The 24,729-nt window shown below is 40.6% G+C and overlaps 1 protein-coding gene across 2 annotated transcripts in view; it reads left to right on the forward strand.

The window, feature by feature from the left end:
- CCDC50 (coiled-coil domain containing 50) overlaps positions 1-24,729 on the forward strand; it is a 41,679-nt gene that overhangs the window by 11,159 nt on the left and 5,791 nt on the right. Inside the window, exons 2-9 of one of the 2 annotated variants that reach the window (XM_075268548.1) lie at positions 6,097-6,159; positions 8,614-8,743; positions 9,398-9,488; positions 13,567-13,669; positions 17,048-17,527; positions 20,125-20,222; positions 22,076-22,120; positions 24,204-24,302. In XM_075268548.1, the coding sequence (XP_075124649.1) occupies positions 6,097-6,159; positions 8,614-8,743; positions 9,398-9,488; positions 13,567-13,669; positions 17,048-17,527; positions 20,125-20,222; positions 22,076-22,120; positions 24,204-24,302 (1,109 nt within the window). The remainder of the gene's footprint in view (positions 1-6,096; positions 6,160-8,613; positions 8,744-9,397; positions 9,489-13,566; positions 13,670-17,047; positions 17,528-20,124; positions 20,223-22,075; positions 22,121-24,203; positions 24,303-24,729) is intronic. The other variant, XM_075268547.1, reaches the window with a different exon arrangement.

Below are 24,729 nucleotides of genomic sequence, written 5' to 3' on the forward strand. Positions count from 1 at the left end.
ACAACAGGATTTTATTCAAAAAGACAATGATGCACAACGCTAAAAAATCGCCGCGTTTCGGGCACACCTGCCCTTTCTCAAGTGCGTAACTAATTAGAAAATAGATAAAACAAGTATTCACTTCAACGTTTTTTTGGCCAGAGAAGCACTTAGGCCTAAGTTAAAATATACAATGAATTCAAAAAATAATAATACATGATTTATAAAACAATAGTAAAACAAATCTCATATACCAACCTTATCATTTAAAATATAAAAAAATCTATATATACATAATAACAAGTAAATGTGCCAAATCATCTCAATCTCATGATAGAAAGCCATTGCATATCAAACACTGATCGTTAGCATGCATCATTGTGTTGTTATTTATATCAATGTGGCTACCAATAATCCCTAGTTTACAACTACAGCAAAAAAAGGGGGAGCATAGAGAGTCTTACCTTCACACAAAGCTCGGTCAGTCTGGAAGATGTATACAAATTGTATGCCGTGTGCTCCTAGGTTTAAATATAGTGGAGCTCGTTTGGCTCCCTACATTCCTTGGAGTGTTGCCAGATGGTGCGATTCAGGTTGGAGAACATATATGTCCACGCAAAATATTAAAGCTACACAACAATGTGCTCTAAGTTGTAGCGCATATGTGACTCACGCGTGCGTGGTATATTTAGCATTACTAAGCGCATAGCTAAGTGCTCATACGTGATATGCATATTCGTGGTATGATTACCATTACGGAGCACGTGACTAATCACGTGATCAAAACAAACTATACTTGTTGCTTCGGGAATGGTAAGGGCTACTGAAAAAATTCCAACTGAGCTGGAAATAATGGAGTAATGGGGCAACACCTATTCACAGATGCTAAGAACATAAATTGGTGGAGGTGGTAAAAGGTTCTCTTTAAGCTTGTCTAGTCTACGTTTACATTATTAGTAAATCTGCTCCATTGAGTCAGCAAGTGGTTGCTGATCATGCCAAACATTGATATATTTCCACCTGACCATTGGGCAAAAATATTCAACGTGCATGATTTTTCTTTTGGCAGACTAAAGAACAGTTACCCTTCACAGTATTTCCAAGATCTATTAATGGCCAAGGTGCATAAAGTCTATTTGACGCTGGGTTCACACCAGCGTTCGGGTCTCCGTATCAGGTTTACGGATTCTGCAGGCAGAAGACGGAAACCTGTCAGACAGTGTCTGGCCGTGAGCGCCGGTGAGAGTTATATGCTCTCCGTGGCAAAACCAGGTTTTGTTTTTTTTTTTTTGTTTTTTTTAACCAGACACGGAGAGCATAAAGCGCTCATGGCCGGACTCTTTTCAAACTCATTCAAGTGAATGGGTTTGAAACATGACTGCAGGTTTCCGTCTCCTACCCAGTTTTGTGCAGGAAACGGAAACCTGCAGAACAGAGACCCCAGGCGCAGATGTGAAGGAGCCCCTGGTTGTTACAAATTGAATGTGTAAGGCCAGCTTTAGCTGGAGCAATTTAGCCATTAGAGGTAACATTGCTGTGAATTCACCGCTTTATTAAAAAAAGATCATGGTGCAAAAAGAAGCTCTGAAATCCTAGCATGTAACCATTTCATAAATGGCTAGTAACTTACTGAACTTCACAACAAATCTCCCTAAGGGGTATCTTGGTCCATAAGACTGCAGCGTTTTGTTTGTTTGTTTGTTTTGTTTCTTTTAAAGCCTGCGTTAAAAGCAACATTGTTTCAAAATAAATCCATCATACATGAATTTATATGACTTAATTCTTTCTCAAGTCTCCTATGAGACTCAAGTTAGCCCATCTGTTTTTAGGGATATGGCACAAGGCACCTAAGAAAGTCTTCATGGTTTTCACATGACAATGTATAAAATAATCTGGGCTGACAGATGTGCACTATTCCCATCGTGTTTATTTATAGTATGTCTGTGTGTGGTATGGAAACAATAGAAGATCTGGTTATAATTTCATTTTAGCTTTGTCTGCTATTGTTTATACCAGATGGTCTTCATACATTTCTATATTTGTTTCTTCAGGAAGGATTTTACCCTTTCTTGATGTGGAGCATGCTAGTATACGGCACTCACTGAGTATATATTTTGCATACAGCTTGAATGTACCACAAATACCAGGTGCAAGACTTGCGTGAACGCTTTACATACTGGTAACTTGTAAGTGGTGTAGTTTCCTGTGATGCCCCCTTCCCCCAAGCAAAACTTTTGCATATGACAATATAGACGCAAAATAAATTTGAACCTGTCAGGTGATATCCACTGCCCTGTCTGACAGAAGCTAGATGGTGGGAAGATGGGCTCCATGGTATATGGGGTTATATGATTTGGAGCAGGATTTTCATGTGAAAGCCAGGGTAAATCCTTAGAGGACTCCTAGGAGAAATTGTGAGAGTGCTGCATATTGCTTATTATTCAGGCCTATGTCAGGTGCTCTATGTGCCATAAGCGGAAATCTGACAGCAAGAAGCTGGTTTTCTAGTTCAAATAGTTCTACAGTTGTTGGATGCTTCTCCGCACTCACACAGAGGCTTTTCTCCATCAGTTCCCTCAACTGCATGAGGCCAGTCAGTCACGTGTCATTTGTGAAAACATTTTTGCTCCTGACAAAAATAGAATATCATCTGTTTGCATCACCACGGCCTGCAAATAACTGGAGACTATGGACCTGGAATGTTTGTTTTTATTTCCCCCTTGTTTTCTTAAACTGGGATCAATTTCCAATTCTGACAAGAGATGGGTAGATCAAATCTATTTTTTTTTTTTAATGTAGATTGTGAGCCCCATATAGGGATCACAATGTACATTTTTTTTTTTTCTTCCTATCAGTATTTCTTTGTAGAATGGGAGGAAATCCACGCAAACACGGGGAGAACATACAAACTCCTTGCAGATGTTGTTCCTGGCGGGATTTGAACCCAGGACTCCAGCACTGCAAGGCTGCAGTACTAACCACTGAGCCACCGTATTGCCCCTGCGTAGATCAAATCTGACCCGATCCTATTGCTGTGGTTGTGTGAATGCATTCTCCGTCTCTAGATTTATATAGTTTTATTTATAGAGGATCTGTTTTGAGTTGCACAAACTGGGGTGTGTTAACTCTCGCCAACAAACTGGCGGGAAATCTTATGCCAGTTCCTGACTGGCGTAGATTTCCGTTCTGGTACATGGGATTGTGGCCAGTTTATGAAGAGACTAGAACCTCTTAATAATTCAGGCGCATCTCATGCCAACGAGGGAGTATTAAGACTGGCAGAAAAGATGCCAGGCTTCATAACTTCCCCCTAGTGTCCATAGCGTTATCTCAGAATTAAGCAGTCATTTAAAAAAAAAAAAAAAAAAAGTAAGGGCCATTGAGTAGAATAACATCCAGCAATCATGCCAGAAATATTGTGTAATGTACTTAACGTTACAAAGAACTTCCAAGGTCTCTGTGTAAAATTCCAAGTGTAACTCCCAATACTTTAGTAACCTATCTAACTTCTAACCTTTTTAATAGAAAACAGGCTGTCACATTCTCCTTGGCAACCCTCTGATTTTCACATTTCTATTGTGAATATTCAGAGCTGAAGCATTTACCAAAGGGGTACGGTCACTTCAAATAGCTATATCTTTGATTTTATGTCACTTAGAAAAATCGTATTACAAAAAAGCTGAGATTCTCAGTTTTCATATGCTTCCTAGACTGAAGTACTAGCTGTAAAAGAACCCGAGATATCACTCACCAGTTAAAAACACAGGTGGGATTTGAACTTCTAGACAGCAGTTCGTGCTGCGTATACAATTACACCCCAAACTGTGTTTTTTTTTTAGCTAGTGAGATCTCTAATTCTTTTACTGTTTACAGTATTGCTAATGAGAACTTTTACAGCATGTTATTTAGTAAAAAATTTTTTTTGCTAAGATTTTTCAGTAAAAGATAATACAAAAAAATGTTCACGCCCCCCCTCGCGAAACTATAGCAGAAAAGTAAATAAATTGGGAGTTACACTTTAAATACACACAAGCACTATGCAAATATCTCGCCCAGGCAACCTCCCTGCCTCAAAGATATTCCTACAGCGTGATCCATCATACACCGGATACGAGTACCAGCTCTCAGGATCTGTTATAGAGGCTTCTGCCTTCATTACTTCTGAACTAAAACATAAGAAATCATGTAACATTGTAATCTAAAGTAATAAAATATAATAAAGAATATAGAATAGAGGGTCAGGGTGTCAAAACCGCTCCTTTGCTTTATTGTATCTCACTTGATTAAAACCATGGTGACTAGTCATTCTTCACTGGAGTGATTCTCAGAGAGAGGTTCATGGAAGTGGCCTAATTTTTAAATAGTTTTCATGTTAAACTTTTTTTTTATTTTCACCACAATGCACTTTTTTTTGTCTTTGCAAATAACATTTTATTGGATTTTCAGAATAACATCAATGAATGTAGAGCAATGAACAACACAACAGGAGTTGGAACGTGTAGGAGTTTGAGTACAAGGGTCTCAAAGAATATTGTAATTAACTAGGAGGTTCCCACATCTATGCCCGTGAAGGAACATTAGAGAAAGTTCCAAGTGGGAGAGTTCCTCCATATGGGCTACTTGAGAGACTTTCCATAGAAACTGAGATGCCATAGGAGGAGATTCGGATGCCCAGTATAAGCAGATCAAAAACTTGGACCACATATGTGTGGTCAGGGCGGATCTGGAGTAGGCCTCAGTCCAGGAGTAGGTCCTTGGATCATTACTGGTCCATAAAAGGCTGCAGCTCTTGCATTGCAATGCAGGTCCATGAGGTGAAAGGAGGTGTATGGTTCCAGTTGCTAGAATCCCTTTTAACCCTTTCCCAACATCCGCTGTACTAGTATGGCGCATGGTGTGTAACTATGGCGGGAGCTGGGCAGCCGCCATAGCCGCCGGGTGTCTACTGCTTTATACAGTAGACAACCGGCGCTAATGTCTCCGATCGGTCCCCGGTCTTCTGGCACCTGGAGTAAGCTCCGACGTCATGTTACTTTGACAGCCGGGAGCCTTGTGAAGGCTCCCCGGCTTGTCATTACATAGCTTCTATTGCAGGCTATGCTACGTAGCCTGAAATAGAAGTGCCGGTATTTTGCAATGCAAAATTAAAAATATAATAAAAATACAATTAAAAAGTGATCAAAGCAATAGCGTTTCCCGAAAATGGTAGAACTGAAAAGTACACCCAGCCCCGCAAAAAAAGACGCCCTATGCATCCCCGTACACAGACATATAAAAAAAGTTACGGCTGTCAGAATATGGCAACTTTTAGAAAAAAAAAAAAAAAAAATTAACAGTTTTGGATTTTTTTAAGGGGTTAAAATGTAAATAAAACCATATAAATTTGGTATCCTCGGAATCGTATGGAAACACAGAATACAGGGGACATGTCATTTTGGCTGCACAGTGAACGCTGTAAAACCGAAGCCCGTAAGAAAGTCGCAGAAATGCATTTTTTCTTCAAATCCACCCCATTCTGATTTTTTTTTTTTTTTTTTTTTTTTTTTTCCCCAGCTTCCCAGTACATTATACAGAATAATTAATGGTGGCATCATGAAGAAAAATTTGTCCCGCAAAGAATAAGACCTCATATGGCTCTGGGAGCGGAGAAATAAAAAAGTTTAAAAGGAGGGGAGTCAAAAACGAAAAGGCCATCGGCGGGAAGGGGTTGTTGTTATATTCTCCCATGTGAAGCCACAGACTTCATTAAAACGTATGTTTACGGTATGACTTACCCCACCAGAACCGTACATCAGTCTTCAGTAAAGATTTAGATGCAAGACTTGTAATTATCAACAAGCAGTATACAAACTGTCAAAACTTTGAAGCCCTGCTCCACCATTCTGTCTCTGTTTTTCCTGCTGTTAGTTTGGAAACACTACCTTGCCCCTCCTGCTCCAGAGGTCCTGGCAGTAGAGACCAGAGAGGGAGCCCTAGGAGGGGACTATATATCACCGGGACCATATTAAGGGCAGCCTTATACAGTATTAACCATTATAAATTTAGAAGTTATAAATTTGTGTTTTACACCATTTTGCTTTAATATTACCGTTCTTAAATATCTTTTTGTCCCCACAGTATGTAGAGACTTTGCAGTGCTAGAAGATCACAGTCTTGCACATTCCTTACAGGAACAGGAAAGTAAGTCATGAACTTGTTCTAATAGTCAATTATTTTGCGTCCTTTTATAAGCATTAAAACTTCTGTCAAAATACACTCACCGGCCACTTTATTAGGTACACCATGCTAGTAACGGGTTGGACCCCCTTTTGCCTTCAGAACTTCCTCAATTCTTCGTGGCATAGATTCAACAAGGTGCTGGAAGCATTCCTCAGAGATTTTGGTCCATATTGACATGATGGCATCACACAGTTGCCGCAGATTTGTCGGCTGCACATCCATGATGCGAATCTCCCGTTCCACCACATCCCAAAGATGCTCTATTGGATTGAGATCTGGTGACTGTGGAGGCCATTGGAGTACAGTGAACTCATTGTCATGTTCAAGAAACCAGTCTGAGATGATTCCAGCTTTATGACATGGCGCATTATCCTGCTGAAAGTAGCCATCAGATGTTGGGTACATTGTGGTCATAAAGGGATGGACATGGCCAGCAACAATACTCAGGTAGGCTTTGGCGTTGCAACGATGCTCAATTGGTACCAAGGGGCCCAAAGAGTGCCAAGAAAATATTCCCCACACCATGACACCACCACCACCAGCCTGAACCGTTGATACAAGGCAGGATGGATCCATGCTTTCATGTTGTTGACGCCAAATTCTGACCCTACCATCCGAATGTCGCAGCAGAAATCGAGACTCATCAGACCAGGCAACGTTTTTCCAATCTTCAATTGTCCAATTTCGATGAGCTTGTGCAAATTGTAGCCTCAGTTTCCTGTTCTTAGCTGAAAGGAGTGGCACCCGGTGTGGTCTTCTGCTGCTGTAGCCCATCTGCCTCAAAGTTCGATGTACTGTGCGTTCAGAGATGCTCTTCTGGCTACCTTGGTTGTAACGGGTGGCTATTTGAGTCACTGTTGCCTTTCTATCAGCTCGAACCAGTCTGGCCATTCTCCTCTGACCTCTGGCATCAACAACGCATTTCCGCCCACAGAACTGCCGCTCACTGGATGTTTTTTCTTTTTCGGACCATTCTCTGTAAACCCTAGAGATGGTTGTGCGTGAAAATCCCAGTAGATCAGCAGTTTCTGAAATACTCAGACCAGCCCTTCTGGCACCAACAACCATGCCACGTTCAAAGGCACTCAAATCACCTTTCTTCCCCATACTGATGCTCGGTTTGAACTGCAGGAGATTGTCTTGACCATGTCTACATGCCTAAATGCACTGAGTTGCCGCCATGTGATTGGCTGATTAGAAATTAAGTGTTAACGAGCAGTTGGACAGGTGTACCTAATAAAGTGGCCGGTGAGTGTATTAAGATGCATGTAGACTTTCTATTCTTCTGTTCACACTGACATGTTTTTTTTTTTTTTCCAGTTTTCAGAACTTATTTAGAGAAATAAATTTATACCAGACAACTGCCTTGAAAACTTAAGATATTTACTTAGAGATCGATCAGTATTTTTGATGGCTAGAATTAAACTTCTGACATTTTTCATAATATTGGAACTCTATTGACCTTGTTTACACTTGTATGGCTAGATCTTAGATCATATCTTAGACCATATTCCATGGTTCAATTTTTCTTTTATATAATGCTAACATCGGCCCGCAACTTCGTCCGCTTGTTGTTGTTGGTGACGACCTGCGTATACGGAGGCAATTGCTGTTGACGATTATGCGCCCGCGTCTCGGCTTTGCTACCTCTCTGTACATGCCTCCACCCTCCCACGCACCCCCATGGCAAAGGTTGAAGAGCAGACACCCCCCCCCCCCCTGTCGTACTCTCAGAATCTGTACAGCCTATTCCGTTTGCGAATCCACACACAGACTCCATCTTCGCTACTGGCCCGACTTTTGATTAGACTCCATTGACTGCAACTTCCACCAGGCGGTGTGGTATAGAGGGGGGGAGAACGGATGTTTCCGACATTTGCAAAGGCTGAACACTACTTTAACCCATCGGACTGACACACCCGATACACTCCTCACGCCCCCACACCAAGGCTGCGTGTTCACTGCTCTCCTGACCGGCCACTAGATACCATTTTCTTCAGTTTGCACGCTTTCCAGTTTGAGGCCATATAGCTCTGCCCACACAATGGCATGATCCTATCGGAAAATGGCTCAAGGACCTGTGATGACATCATCTTGGGTCCTTTAGCCTAGCATGAACATAAGTTCGGTGTTAGCAGTCGTGAGGTCCGGCCAGTGACCTGCATAATAAGTAGCCTATGTTTCATTCCAGGTTCCAATCTATGTAAGTGCCAAGTGAGTCACATTTCTTCTACAATGTTACTGAAGCATAATAATCTAGTTGGCTAAATAAACTCAAAAGGAGGGTACATTCTGTCAATATATTTTGTGTATTTACAAATTTGACACGTGCAAGAGCAGGTTTATATGAGTGGAATAAGCGTAAATAACCATATATTAGATGCATGGGGTGAACCTGTTTATTGACTTTTCCAGTTGAACATCATCTAGCCACAAACATTAAGAGGAACCGCTTGGTGAAACATGACCTGCAAGTGGCCAAACAACTTCAGGAAGAGGAGGACCTCAGAGCACAAGCCCAGATTAAACACCGTCACAATGAACTGTGAGTTGCCATAGTTAAATGTAGCACTGACAGAATTCATGTAAAATTAAATGGGAATTTATTTCCAAAAAACCTATTTTTTTTATATTACAATCACAAATTCTTAAAAACTGTTTTAATTTTTCCTTGTCCTTCGCTATATAAAAAAAAACTATAACCTGTAATTTCCACTCTGATCGCTAAGCCTAATAATAGAACAACACTTTCCAAATCTGTAGGGATTTGCATCACAAACTAAACAAATATCTATGAAGATTTGATGTTCTTCTATTGTTATGCTAACCGCCAAAGTTGACTCCACACTATCGCTACCTATAGCCATGACTTTTAACACTAAATGCTGTTAACAGAGCGTAGAAGAAGCTCTGGCAAGACGTGAACATCTCTTTTATCGCATATACCTTTTATTACTGTCAATAAAAATAGTGTAATGGAACCACTTAAGGCATCATGCTTACAATGGAGGGTGCAGCCCATGTGTGTTTTGATACTTTGTTCTGTTCAGGTATTAATAGAAAATCCTACAAAATATCGGAATGGAACATCAGAACACATTTGGGCTGCTTCTCATCCATGTTTAAAGCCGGTCCAGTGTATTTACAGGATTGGGAATTTTTTAGAACATTTAATATTAATATTTAGTTGTTTTCTCAGTGAACTTCTAGATGGTGAAATTGCTCAGGAAATTCAAGAGAAGCTTGTGATTGAAGCAGAACTCAAGCGCTTGCAGGAGGAGAAGGATGAGGCAAGTTTGCCCCTAATTCCTAAAATGACTTTCTGTTTTTACATTTCTTCAGTTATTTTAAGTGTCACCTCAGAAGCCACTGGGGAGTTTCAGGAAAGCTAAGAAGTAAATTGCAAGTTAGAAGTGTTCTAGTTTATCAGAACAGAAGTGTAAAGGTTGAAGATGTAACCAACAAAGACCTTTATGGCATATCCATACATTTCTGAAAGATATGGCTTCTATCTGTAGATTCTCACTACTCATATTGTGAAATCCACGGTTGAAATAAACTGTTTTTTCATACAGCTCTTAGGAATTTTTGGAAAACCATTGATCATATTTAATAAATGTTGGAGTATCCCTTTTAAAGCTTATGTTGGTGTTTTGTAGCTTTGAGTTAGTGTGTATGCAAAAGTGTGTGCAGCTTTTCTTCCACACCTGCCACGGTAAGAATGATTTCAAACATAGAAGTATAATTTTTTTTTTTTTTTTTTAATGTAGATTGTGAGCCCCACATAATGCTCACAATCTAAATTTTTTCACGATCAGTATGTCTTTGGAATATGGGATGGAAATCCATGCAAACACGGAAAGAAAATACAAACTCCTTGCAGATGTTTTTTTGTTTGTCCTTGGTGGGATTTGAACACCAGGACTCCAGCGCTGCAAGACTGCAGTGCTAACCACTGAGCCACTGTGTGTCCCATAGAAGTATAAATTGTCTTTTAAAGAGGACCTTTCACCATTTGGAGCACATGCGGTGTAATATACCGCTAGGAAGCAGACAGTACGCTGAATTTCGGCTTTCTCCTTCTGTGCCCATGGTGAAGAGCGATCGGTGCCGATACTGTAGCTCTTCACTTTCAGAGTTAGTCAGGAACGCCCCTCCTCACAGTAGCAGTAGTGTCTGTTGTGCTGTACTGTGAGAGGGGGCATTGCTTACCGCCCAGCGACGACCTTGAGCAGTGAGGAACGACAACCCCCCCTCCACACCCCCAGTACTTGTCTATGGATGAGTACTATCAGGAGGGGATGGAGACATTCCTTACTTCTCTCACTGTACAGTGCGATAGCCGCTACTGTGAGGAAGGGTGTTCCTGACTGTCAGCATGTGACAGATTGTTTGTTTATTATTTCAACTGTGTATGATTATACCCTTTTGGGCAAACAATATACAGTACATTTATAACCTGTATGCGACACTGTTAAAACACACACAAGGGATACTTTCTAGACTCAATGCTATACTAAAAGATTATAACTTGCCTTACTTATCCTGGCTGGGCAGGAGGAATGTTCTCCAAATGTATGTTGTACCCAAAGTTATGTATATTTTACAAATGTTGCCCATTTTCCTCCCTAAGTCCTATTTCCTACAAATTAGACGTTTGTTTTCCACTTATGTGTGGAATCATAAGACACCTAGATTGTCGTACCAACTCCTCATTCAAAGGAGAGATGAGGGAGGCATAGCTTTACCTGATATTTACTCTTGCTATTCAGCGATTCAGTTATCCCGCTGGATGTTCTATGTTCTTCCGCACAAACAGTCATTACTCACTGATCTGGCCCAGGAATTATTTGGCGGCAATTTCAAAAAACTCCTATGGTTTCCTACACGCTCTGGTGCACAGCAACACCTGAGTCCTTTACTTAAGGGCCCCTATATTGTTTGGTTATCACATAACCAGAGTTTAGCTCCTATGCCATCGCCGATTATGACATCGGACCTGATCCCTTTCCTCCCCTCTCTAGCACAGTCACCTCATGACGTGGCTGGATCCCTATGGCAAGTTCTAGGGAACGTTAAGATTAAAGACCTGGTACAGGACAACTTGCCGATTTCGCGAGATAAGCTCCAAACGCTACTTCCTTTTGTAAAACTGAATTTCCTTCTATATGCTCAATTCCGCGGTACATTGATGCGACTCCTCAGCTTCTCTGATTTGAGTCGCAATCTAACGACCTTTGAGAAGGGACTGGCCGCTCTTCTCCCATCTCAACGAAAAATTGCCACATGCAAACGCTGGCTTTCTGATAAAGATGATCTCAGTAAGCCCACCTTCATAACTAATTGGGAAAGAGAGCTCTCTCTAACTTTTTCTGATGTTGATACAGAATTTATTCTGCAACATAGTATGGGTCACTCAAGATGCGTTAGACAACAGGAACTGCATTATAAAATACTTACCAGGTGGTACCGTATGCCAGACTGGCTTTATAGACATGGTCTTAGTGATTCTGACGCATGTTGGCGTTGCAAATGTGAGAAAGGAACGATGCTCCACATCTGGTGGTCTTGTGATTTACTTCAGCCCTTTTGGAGGGAGATTGAACTATATATGGATAAATTGTTCCATGTCACACATCCATTATTCCCTGATTTAGTTTTCCTCACGGGTCCAAGCGGATCCTGGAAGGCGGCTAGACGAGAGCTATGGTTCCACTTGATAGGTGCGGCTAAAGCGCTTATCCCGCTATATTGGTTATCTACTTCAGTTCCTACCCTAGATTTATGGATAGAAAAGGTGCACCAACTCGCACGATTTGAGGAGTTGGTCAGCTGGCAAACTAGATCCCATGACAAATATGTTAAAGTATGGGCACGCTGGTGGAAAGGATTCAGGTAGTTGCTGAATACACTCATGTCCGTATACTGTGTTAATCCTTACTTAACTGTTGTCCCCCCCCCCCCCTTATTTTCTTTCTTCCCTGGTGCAGCACGACCCTCTACGTATTCAGTTTCAACTGACTCTATGTAACAACCTAACTCAACTTAGTTGAGCTTCTATGTTTATTACTTGCTTCTATATGCTTCATTTCGATAATGTCATTCATGGTTGTATTACGCTTTGTTTTTTTTCTTTGCACTTATAGTGTGATCTGTCATGTTCAGTTGTAATACTCCAACATTTATTTGTCTATCTATTATGGCTGTTTATACAAAATTTTCAATAAAATGTGAATTAACAAAAAAAAAAACCACACACAAGGGGGCTCCCCGAACAGAAACCTGAACACGTGTGAACTGGGCCTAAGATGGTACTGGAGCATATTTATGGATACTGTCAAAAAATGAAAACTTAGACTAAACAATCTTGGGCTAAGACCTGACGTAGCGTGCTGCAGCCAAAAAGCATGTCAGGAAAATCCAAAACGGAAACACCACAGTTTTTCCTGCAGCACCTTTCATGTAAAGTCAGCAGATATTTCCTTTGCAGACTTTTTGCTTCCATTGTCCCCGTCTGGAAATGGCCAACGTTTACGTAGGTATAATTGACGTTCTACGATTTCCAAAAACGTAAAAGATTTGGAAATCGCAGTATATCCGCTGTGGGTATTCTGCAATGTGTGGATGGGGTTCACTACTTTGCAGGGACTGTAAAATGCAGTAAAAAAGGCAATTAATAGTGCAGCTCTGAACATGACAAATACTGCACGCGAACACGCCAAGTGTACCTAACTGTGCCTCTTGCAAGCTGAAGTGACACAAGATAACTCAGATTTGGAACTTTCAAGTTTCTGGACCAGTTGTGACCTCTTGTGACTTTTAACTATGTTGTGCTGTGTGATGTTGTCATAACTACCTCTGTTTTATGCATGAAGTTTGCAAGAGTTGAATTTAATATTTGGGGAGGAATTGCAGCTGCATTTATTGTAATTTTGCTTTTGCATTACTTTTATCAATTTTATTATTACTGGTTCCATTGTAGAAGCTTTACCATAATTTATTTTGTATATTACGACTGTCACTTATGAACAGTGCTCTTAGTGTTCAGGAATGTGTGCTGCCCAAGAGCCCGTCAGAGGGTTATTATCAATCCTCTCAAATTCCTATGGAGGGGAAAAAAAAAACCTGTTGAACAAGGCATAGTCACCACACACACACACACACACACACACACACACACACACACACACACACACACACACACACCGTCATAGTTCCTGTATTGTCAGTGTTCAATAGCTTGATGTGCATCTATAGATAAAAGGGTTGTGACAAAAGATTTAATTTCTAGTGAGAGGTGAAAATCTGTAGTCATGTAACCATGCTGATATCAAAATTGCAACCCATCTGATAAGTTTCCATTTCCAGGATATTGCTCGTGTATTGCAAGAAAGAGAAGAAAAGAGGAGAAAGAAACAGAAACATTATCCACCACGAAGCCCAGAAGAACCTAATTATCCAGACCATGAAGGTACATACTATACATATAGATTGTGGAAAGAAGTAAAAATTCTCTCCTTTTTGAAGCTGCATATAATGTAATGAAACGCTTATGTATAACAGTGCTAACTCTGTGTATCATACATTATGCTCATGAATTCAACCTTATTTAGATTTTTTTTTTTTTTTTTTCTTTCTTTTAAGCTAATTGGTTTAGCATCTTCCTGCTTGACTTTCGCTCCATTCAGAACTATGGACAAAATCTCCAGTTCTCCTAATATTGGGGCCTGAGCAGTAAGGCCCCTTTTATATTTGTGTTTTTCCCAATTGCATCTTATGTTTTAGGATAATGGGGTTTTCTGAAGACTACAGTGTTCATTGCTAGTCTTCATATCTCTGCATCACCAGCCGATATGCTTTATTTATGAGGTAGCGCACTACTCTTCATCCAGACAAACTCTACTGAACTGTGCGTCTGCACTGAAAGTTGTCAGCTCAAAGCTAGCTTTTATGTCAGTATATTTGTGCCAATAGTAAGAAGTCTCCCACACTACTCCCCCTCTCATGAACGTGGTATGGTTAGCACAAAAATGGGGCGGAGGGCTGGCCAAGGGAGGGGCGTATTAAGTTTGCGTAACGTGATGACTGTTCACACAGCTCAAAGCTGAGACATAAGGGGTGATTTGTCAAGAAAACATTTTTTGCTACGGTCTGATTTCAGGGCCCACATACAGCATTGGTTGTGATCCAGCCATCACTGAGCCTGTGCAGTTGACCAGCTTAAGGCAACCACTGTATCAGGAATCTGGAGTAAGAACAGGACAGGCAGTTGCTAGGAAGAAATTCATCAGCACAGTATGTTGGACATAGAATTACAGTTGTGTTAGACGTGGAAATTCACTTGATTTTTAAGATAGTGGCCCTTGTAATAACCTCTAGATTAGAGGATGGCCTTCAGCCACTGAATATAAAAATAGCTCTACTATTGAATCTAAATTAAATAATACATGTCATTTAGCATTTTGCACTTGGCGTCAGGCCCTCTTTAAATTTGGCGAAATACAATCTCAGACGAACAACAACATACAACAGATTCCAGAGGACCGTTCTGCATCATGGCTGGGCTGTGAAGAACTCCCCCTCCCCCCGGATGATGCTCTTCTTTAGCGTTGTACTGTCGGGGGGGGGGGACATCCTCATAGCCTAGGCATGACTCTGAGCTATAAGGCCCGCCCTTCTGACAGTGGAGGGGTATCAGTGCCGATATCTTGCACTGGGGTGCATACTGACAAAGGTGACAGTGTGCTGATTTCAGCGGACTTTTGACTTTCTAGCAGTATAAAATTCACATACACATTTATTTATTTTTTTTTATCCATTTTAATAGACTCTTCAAAAATAGGAAATATTTTATTTTTGTCTATTTTTAGTAAAACTGAAATCTATGAGAGTTCTTTTAAAATGGGTGCCCCTTAAAAGCAAAATGATGATGATAAACTTCCCTAAATAATATAGCTTAAGGGTGTTCTTAATGTTTTACAGTTTTTCAGCATTTTGGCCTAATTTGGTTTACTTTGTCATATCTTTTTGTTTATCTTGCATTGCATATAAAGAGGTTTTCCCACGAGCATAATATTCAAACTTGAAGATGGAAGTTAAACATTTTTGCAAATATAAATAATTCTACATTTTGCAGAGTCTTAGAAGATTTTTATCTATTCATCTTAGCGGTGACAGTCTGCTGTATTGAGCAGATCATAGATGGTTCCTGCATTTATGGTTGTATCCATTGGCAACCTTTCAAGACAAGTGTTTATCACCACTAAAATTGTAACAGGAAATCTTTAAATCTCTACATAATGTTTATTTATTTATATTTGCAAACACTTTTAAATTTTAATCTATAATTCTAAACATGGATGCACTGTACGGAAAGGGCCACAGCAGTCCCTAACTACTCGGGAGGCTGAGGGCCTTTGGAGTTCAGGGGGCACTTACGGCCTTTTTCTGTAGTGGCATTAGCCATATTCTTCAGGTTGGCCTGTGGGGAGCAGTATATCAACCAGGGATAGAAATGGGCTCGACAAGCTGATTAAAAGGGCCAGCTCTGTCCTGGGGAGCCCCCCGGACCCAGTTCAGGAGGTTGGTGACAGAAGGATACTCTCTGTGGTGAGCTCCATGCTAGAAAACAACTCCCATCCCATGTATGAGACCGTAATAGCAATGAGCAGTACTGTCAGTGACTGAATGCTTCACCCCAAGTGTCAGAAGGAGCAATATTGGAAGTCTTTCCTCCCTTCTACAGTTAGACTGTATGATCAACACCGGGCTAAACGGAGGTCATACCATAAAGAGAACTGAAAGATCTTAAAGTTGTGATATATATATATATATATATATATATATATATATAAATATAATATAATATAATATAATATAATATAATATGTTTTAAAATTGGATTTTATAATGTTTTAAAATTGGTCTTTGCAATGCCTCCACATTGAAGCTTTTGTATATTTTATTGTCTATGTTGCTGTAACACCATGAATTTTCCCTTGGTGGGATTATTAAAGGATTATCTTATTTTAAATTCTTGGGAATACCCCTTTAACTAATTTTAAGGCCTTTTACAAACCAGATTTTTTTTTTTTTTTTAAATCACTATTAGGGTTCGTTCACACGGTGCAAGAGGGGGCAGATTATAGCTCTGAATCCACATCATAATCCGCCCCCTCACAATGGAGGTCTATGTAGACTGCCATCTTCCTTTTTTTTTGTGAGAGGCATGTTGCCATTCATTTCAGCCTACTCCTGAGGGGGAAGCCGCGACTGTTGGGACCAAAATCCGCCAGTCCGCTCCCCGTATGAACAGGGCCTAACCTCCTGATACATAAAAACATGGAATTCATAGGGTGCCTTTTTAGTGTAAACTGTAAAATTTGACTTACGGTATGTTTAAAAATACAAAAAAAAATGTGTAAACATTCCTCTCCCCCCCCCCCCCCCCTTCCCCAGTTCCTGTTTGACACTATACTTTAGTGAGAGAGTTCCACAGTGCTTACACTCACCTTTCCCACCCTTCAAGTATGGTTTGTTGTAGAGCTTGTATCTTATTTCCTCTTCAAATGTGCTGTGGTTTTTCTTGTAAAACTAAGGCCTTGGGTCAGGTTTTTTTTTTTTTTTAAAGCACTGAAGGTCTCACGCCTCACCACTCAAAATATCAGAGTTTTCTTTGAATATATAAAGATCCTGTACAGAATATAGACAATTGACAAAATGGTCATCTGTACCAGATAATTTCAGTACACTAGATGCGACAATTAAAAAGCATATTCTAAAAAGTACAATGATGTGCTATGATGATTTTTACCTAATTGTTTTCTTATGGCATTCCTCCATTACTCAGGCCACCATAGGGGTAGGCATAAGGAATATGTATCTGAATATGATAGACCACATAGGCGTGAAAGGCCTGAGCGAAATCGAAAAGAAAGGGGTGCTCCCAAATCTGAGCGGTCTTCCTACTATGATGATGATGATAGAAAACGTGGACGATCAGCTGAACCAAGGTCAATTCCCAGAGATAACTCTGACATACAAATGCATGAAAATCATATGAGTAAGGCATCTGCCAAAAGAGACAGACCTGAAAGGCCACCACCTCCTAGAACAAGTAAACATGAGGATTATGATTACGACCACTTGCCACGAAGGGTGAGATCTCAAAGCCATGACCTGAGTACAAAACATTCCGGTGTTAGCGAACACCATGACAGTTCTCATCAGGAAAGATCTCACAAAAGAGGTACTGAGGGTGACCGCGAGTATGAGAGGCACAGGCGGAGAACTCCTTCTCCACAAGATGAAAGACAATGCAGAGAATCAGGTACTAATACACTGGTGCTGGTGGTGGTGGTAGTTTGCAGTAGTGACGTCATTCATCTTTCCCAATCAATGTCTATAATTTTATTCTGAGTGTATATAATGAATCGTGAGCTCAAACTTGACTTCATTCTGGCCTGTATACATCAGTTTTTGCCATTGTGTCCTTTCTATCTGTTCATTTTTGATATTTCTTCAATCAGCTCAGTTTGATTTGCATGACCTGTATGTTGACCCTTCTGGTTTCCTGTTCTATAGCAATTGTTTTGCCCGTTTTCCATATTCTGTGCCACATTCAGGTATAGCACGGATTAATTTTCTACCTCCAGACTTCATAGTAGTTGGTCACATTTTTCTCCTCATTGTGGGATTGACAACACTTTTTCCTGCTGGTATACAGTCCTATGAAAAAGTTTGGGCACCCCTATTAATCTTAATCATTTTTAGTTCTAAATACTTTGGTATTTGCAACAGCCATTTCAGTTTGATATATCTAATAACTGATGGACACAGTAATATTTCAGGATTGAAATGAGGTTTATTGTACTAACAGAAAATGTGCAATATGCATTAAACCAAAATTTGACCGGTGCAAAAGTATGGGCACCTCAACAGAAAAGTGACATTAATATTTAGTAGATCCTCCTTTTGCAAAGATAACAGCCTCTAGTCGCTTCTTGTAGCTTTTAATCAGTTCCTGGATCCTGGATAAAGGTATTTTGGACAAACAATTCAAGTTCAGTTAAGTTAGATGGTCGCCGAGCATGGACAGCCCGCTTCAAATCATCCCACAGATGTTCAATGATATTCAGGTCTGGGGACTGGGATGGCCATTCCAGAACATTGTAATTGTTCCTCTGCATGAATGCCTGAGGATTTGGAGCGGTGTTTTGGATCATTGTCTTGCTGAAATATCCATCCCCGGCGTAACTTCAACTTCGTCACTGATTCTTGAACATTATTCTCAAGAATCTGCTGATACTGAGTGGAATCCATGCGACCCTCAACTTTAACAAGATTCCAGATGCCGACATTGGCCACACAGCCCCAAAGCATGATGGAACCTCCACCAAATTTTACAGTGGGTAGCATGTGTTTTTCTTGGAATGCTGTTTCTTTTTGGACGCCATGCATAACGCCTTTTTTTTTTTTTTTATAACCAAACAACTCAATTTTTGTTTCCAAAATGAAGCTGCCTTGTCCAAATGTGCTTTTTCATACCTCAGGCAACTCTATTTGTGGCGTACGTGCAGAAACGGCTTCTTTCTCATCACTCTCCCATACAGCTTCTATTTGTGCAAAGTGCGCTGTATAGTTGACCGATGCACAGTGACACCATCTGCAGCAAGATGATGCTGCAGCTCTTTGGAGGTGGTCTGTGGATTGTCCTTGACTGTTCTCACCATTCTTCTTCTCTGTCTTTCTGATATTTTTCTTGGCCTGCCACTTCTGGGCTTAACAAGAACTGTCCCTGTGCTCTTCCATTTCCTTACTATGTTCCTCACAGTGGAAACTGACAGGTTAAATCTCTGAGACAACTTTTTGTATCCTTCCCCTGAACAACTATGTTGAACAATCTTTGTTTTCAGATCATTTGAGAGTTGTTTTGAGTAGCCCATGATGCCACTCTTCAGAGGAGATTCAAATAGGAGATCAACTTGCAATTGGCCACCTTAAATACCTTTTCTTATGATTGGATACATCTGGCTATGAAGTTCAAAGCTCACTGAGGTTACAAAACCAATTTTGTGCTTCAGTAAGTCAGTAAAAAGTAGTTAGGGGAATTCAAATCAATAAAATGATAAGGGTGCCCATACTTTTGCACCGGTCAAATTTTGGTTTAATGCATATTGCACATTTTCTGTTAGTACAATAAACCTCATTTCAGTCCTGAAATATTACTGTGTCCATCAGTTATTAGATATATCAAACTGAAATGGCTGTTGCAAACACCAAAATATTTAGAATAAAAAATGATTAAGATTAATAGGGGTGCCCAAACTTTTTCATAGGACTAACATAGAAAAGTCAGTGGTGGAGAAATTGGGCAAAACAATTGGCAATCTGTGTCCAGTATGTACAGTTCTGTGCAAAAGATTTAGGAATGTGTGGAAAAATGCTGCAGATTAACAATTCTTTCAAAAATGGAAATGTTAATGGTTTATTATTAGCAATGCAAAGCGAATGAACAAAAGAGAAATCTTAATCAAATCAATGTTTGGTATGACCTCCCTTTACCTTGAAAAATTGATGCTGTTTTGATGCACACTTGCACACTGCATTTGAAGGAACTCGGCAGGGAGGTTGTTCCAAACATCTCGAAGTACTAACCACAGATCTTCTGTGTATGTAGGCTTGCTTATAGCCTTCTGATCTTGAGGTCAGTGCTTTGTGGGGGCCATTTCTTAATTTCCTGGTTTCCTTCTTTACTCTAAAGATTGGACTTAATGACTCTTGCTGTACATTTAGGGTTATCCTGCTGCAGTATGATTATGGAGTCAATAAATTTTTTTTTTTCCTACACCTGCCTAAGATGATTGCTCAGTACTGTAAATTTAATACTCACAGTTCATGTACAGTAATAAACTATCTCTGATTAAGGTCATCGCTCAAAAGGACACAGAGATGGCCCTCAGCCCAGAAATCGAGGTACACGGGATGCTGAGATTGCTAGGCGGCTTCAGGAAGAGGAGCTAAGGGTAATGTGAATTATTTTAATATTGTGTTTTTTCTTCATCTTTCCCTTTATTAACATGGCGGAGAAGGGCCTGGATCTACTTGTAGATCAGAGATTAAGTAACCGCATGCAGTGTCAATTGCCTGATTCTAAGGCCAGCAGGATATTGTCATGTATTAAAAGAGGGTATGGACTCACAGGACAGGGATGTAATATTACCACTTTATAAGTCATTGGTGCAGCCCCATCTGGATTATTCAGTTCAGTTCTAGGAGCCAGTTCATAAAGAGGATGAGTTTGGCACAACCTCCAGGAGTGCTAGTGCCATGGCAAAAATCTATGCCAGCTTTTTTTTTTTTTTTTTTTTTGCTACAAAAGTAAATGATTGCGTCTGCTGTGGTTGATTCAATACATTCTGCAGCAGGTACACAGAGTATTGCAGAGAAAAATACATGGAGAGATGCCTAGCAGAACAGAGGGCAGCTTTGTACATGCATAACCACCAAATGGCACTTATCCCTGACAACTGCTTTATAAACAGAAAAGACGTATGGGGCGCAAGTAATTTAGTTTATTGGTTTATTTTCTGATATTCACTGTGGCGTTTATTGCCACAAAATCCATTGAAGTAAAGTTATGTCTGGATACGCTCTTAATGTTGTGTGTGTGTTTTGTTTTGTTTTTTGTTACATTTCTAAACTGAATGTTAATTACCATATTTTTCGGACTATAAGACGCACTTTTTTTCCCCAAAATTTGGGGGGAAAAGAAGGGTGCGTCTTATAGTCTGAATGTGGCGCCTGGCATCCGCTGTAATAGAGAGGCGGAAGCCGGCAAGTGATAGACGCTGGGGCCTGAGACATCGCTGCGCTCCTCTGCCCTGCATGAAGCCAGCAGCGGGAGGAGTGATGCTATTCCGCTCCCCCGTGCCCCCGCCGCTGGCTTCATGCAGGGCAGAGGATCGTAGCGATGTCTCAGGCCCCGGCGTCTATCCCTCCCCGGCATCCGCCTCTCTAGTACAGCGGATGCCGGGTCAGTATCGGTGGCCCCTTCTCCCCCGGGGCCGGTCCCCACCGGCCCCGTACCTGTGAAGTTGCAGGCCGGCTCCTGCGTGGCGATATCGCAGGAGCCGACCTGTTCGGGTGACAGCCGGGAGCCTAATGAGGCTCCCCGGTCTGTCACTGCTATATATTAGTATTGCGGCTGGGTCTATGACCAGCCGCCGTAATACTAATATACAGAATGTCCCATAGACGGCAGTACACTTGTATTGCCGTCTATGGGACTTGCGATCAAGTGACCGCAGGTTCAAGCCCCCGGGGGGGAATAAAATAGTAAAAAAAAAAAAGCTTTAAAAATATGAAATAAATAAAAGTTCTAAATCACCTCCTGTTTTTTTTTTCAATACAAGGTGATCTAAGCAATAGATATCCCCCAAAATGGTATAACTAAAAAGTACAGCTGGCCCCGCAAAAAAAACGCTCTATGCATCCCCGTACAGCTGCAGGGTCACCTGTCAATGTGGCCTTGCAGCTGTTGCAAAACTACAACTCCCATATATTAAATATTTTACCAGTTTTTGCTTCAAAATTTTTTTTTCCCTATTTTCCTCCTCTAAAACCTAGGTGCGTCTTATAGTACGAAAAATACGGTACATATTGTTGGAAATTACCTTACAGATAAAGGCAAATTAAAAACTTGCTGAGTGTGGGGTGAATTAAAAATAACAAACAAAAAAACTTGGGGGTAGCTGAGTATCATTTACCGTAGTTAAATTTTAACCTACCTGTGGCCGGGCCCATTTGCAGTTTTTAAATTATCCAGAAAATCCCTTTACTAAAACATAACCATTTTATTTCCTTAATTTTTCATTAGGTGAATGCTGAAGATTACAGAGCGGCACAATTGGCACAAGATGAGGTAGGGACTGATTTCCGTATAATTTGGTGCTTATAACTGAACAAGTAAAGTAGGTACAAATTATATGGTAGGGTGAAACTTTCCCTGGGGATAATGGCTAATTCCACAGGGTTTCATGTGCTGAACCGCAGTAATCAGTTGATCACTGGTTGGCAGCTTTAAAGCATACCTCCCAGTTCTAAACAAATTTGCATAAATGAATAGTACAGGCAAGTATAAGAAACTTTTGTATTTTTATCTTTTTCTCCAATTTTCATGCTGATTTACTTTCTACATTTTAAAGGGATCCTATCATTCAGAAGACATTTTTTTCTAAGTACCACGTTGGAATAGCCTTAAAGGCTATTTGTCACCTACCTTTCGTTGTCTTCTCCGTGCCGCCGTTCGCCTACAATCCCGCTTTCTCTCGGTATGCAAATTAGCTCTTTCACAGCACTGGGTGCTGGCCCCAGCGCTCAGACTGCACTGGGGGCGTCCCCAATGCTGCCAGAGAACTCTCTCCAGCGCTGCCTTCATCTTCTTCAGGAACAGCCTCTTCATTCTCTTCTTCCGGCGGGGTCTTCATACGTCTAGGCCTCGGGCAGAGCAGACTGTGCATGCCCATAGGCCACGAGAAAATGGCCGCTTGCAGTCTGCTCTGCCCGAGATGTAGAAGTGAAAAGACACCGCCGGAAGAAGAGGCTGAAGAGGGCTCTGCTAACGAAGATGGAGGCGGTGCTGGAGAGAGTTCTCTCGCAGCATTGGGGACGCCCCCAGTGCTGCGAGAGTGCTAATTTGCATACTGAGAGAAACCGTTATTGTATGTAGGCGAACGGCGGCACGGAGAGGACTACGAAAGGTAGGAAACGAATAGCCTTTCTTAAGGCTATTCCGACGTGGTACTTAGAAAAAATGTCGCCTGAATGATGGGATCCCTTTAATCAGTCAGATCGAAGATGAGGTGGAGAAGAGCAGCTTAAGTGGTGAAGGAAACAGATCTCCTTAATAATATATATTACAAAGTTTGTTGAATTCGCATGCATTATTCATTTCTGAAGGAGGTGCCCTTTACGAGAAGGAGTTGTGTTGCATAGACAACATTTATTAATTTTAATATATTTTAAACAATATTTCCCACTATAAAGGCCAAGGGTTTTTTTTTTTTTTTTGGTAGCACTACTGATCTGTTTTAACCAGTTAGTGCCAGCTGCTGCACTCAAGAATGCACACCTTCAGTGCAGCTGTACATAAATGGCTAAAATCACTTTGTAATCCTACAAATGTAGCCATGCGGCGCTAGCCTAAAACTTATAGGCATGTCATTGCACCACATGATATATACTATACATTTCTTGACTTCTAATCTGCTACTATTGGCTTTTGTGTGAGGTCAATGTGATGCTGCTTTCACAACGTCCTACAATCCTCTATGTAGACTGCAATGATATAAAGCAGAGTTATAGTGTGTTAAAGAGGGGGAAATCAGGAGAAATGTTACACTGGAAATTTCTTTATAAACAGAAAAGGAACATGAGGCATAAGTAATTCAGTGCCTTTTTATTGGTGGATTTGCTGAAAATGAGGAATTTCACTTAAAATTCACTCTGTCATGCAGTCTGATTTCATTAACCCGAACATTGCACACAGTTTTGCGCATGCAGCATTAGACAGGAGTTTGTTTAAAGGGATTTTGTTGTAGTTTGTTTAAAGGGATTTTCCCAATTTTAAGTGAAATCCCTTTAAACTTAAACTCCTGTCTAATGCTGCATGCACAAAACTGTGTGCAATATTCAGGTTAATGAAATCAGAATGCATGACAGAGTGGTATTCTTGTATCATCCTCTGATAGCTTTGACTATTATTCCTATTATTGTCATTTTCTGGTAACCCTAATCATATAATGGTTTAGTCAACATGACTGCAATCCTACAGCGCACTTAGTAAGGGCTTCAATAATTCCATTTAGCTACAGACATAAATGTACTGTATGTGTATAGTTGTCTAGTTAGGGGTTACCAGTTGGGCTTTATTTTGTTAATATTACAATATTAACTGCACAGAGGGTCTGGCAAATTGTTAAATAGTTATTAAATAATTCCTCTAGGAACTGGCACGTTGGTTAATGGAGAAAGAGCAACAATCGTATAGGAAGTCTAAAGGACGGGACAAAGCGACAGACAGAAGAAGGCCAGATGAGTGGGAGGTATGTGGGAACAGAGAACTTTGTTCTTCTTCAAGAGCTAGATTTGTAAGGCTGTTTATAGCAGTTTGAGTCACTTGTCTCCGTGCTAAGCTATATATAAAACTTACTTCATGATTATGACAAATGTTACCTGGCCTGGGACTTCCTGTAGGTTTTGTATATTTTACTTCTATACACCCTACTGTGTGCTCAAACTGTTTTAGTGATAGGCTACCATTATCTTGTTCTATGGACACCAGAAGTACGATACTAAGATTACATCATACCTGCCACAACATATAAAGGCAATTTATTTATTTATTTTTTTAAGTCTGTTAATGCACTTAATGGGTTAATAAGTGCACCCAAATAACTTTAGCAGTGTTTTGAGTGGTGCTCTCTGGGAGCGCCCAGCATTTTCTTCATTTGTTCACATGGTGGAGCTTCC

This window comes from Leptodactylus fuscus, chromosome 3, assembly GCF_031893055.1.
Source record: "Leptodactylus fuscus isolate aLepFus1 chromosome 3, aLepFus1.hap2, whole genome shotgun sequence".
NCBI classification, from domain to species: Eukaryota; Metazoa; Chordata; class Amphibia; order Anura; family Leptodactylidae; genus Leptodactylus; species Leptodactylus fuscus.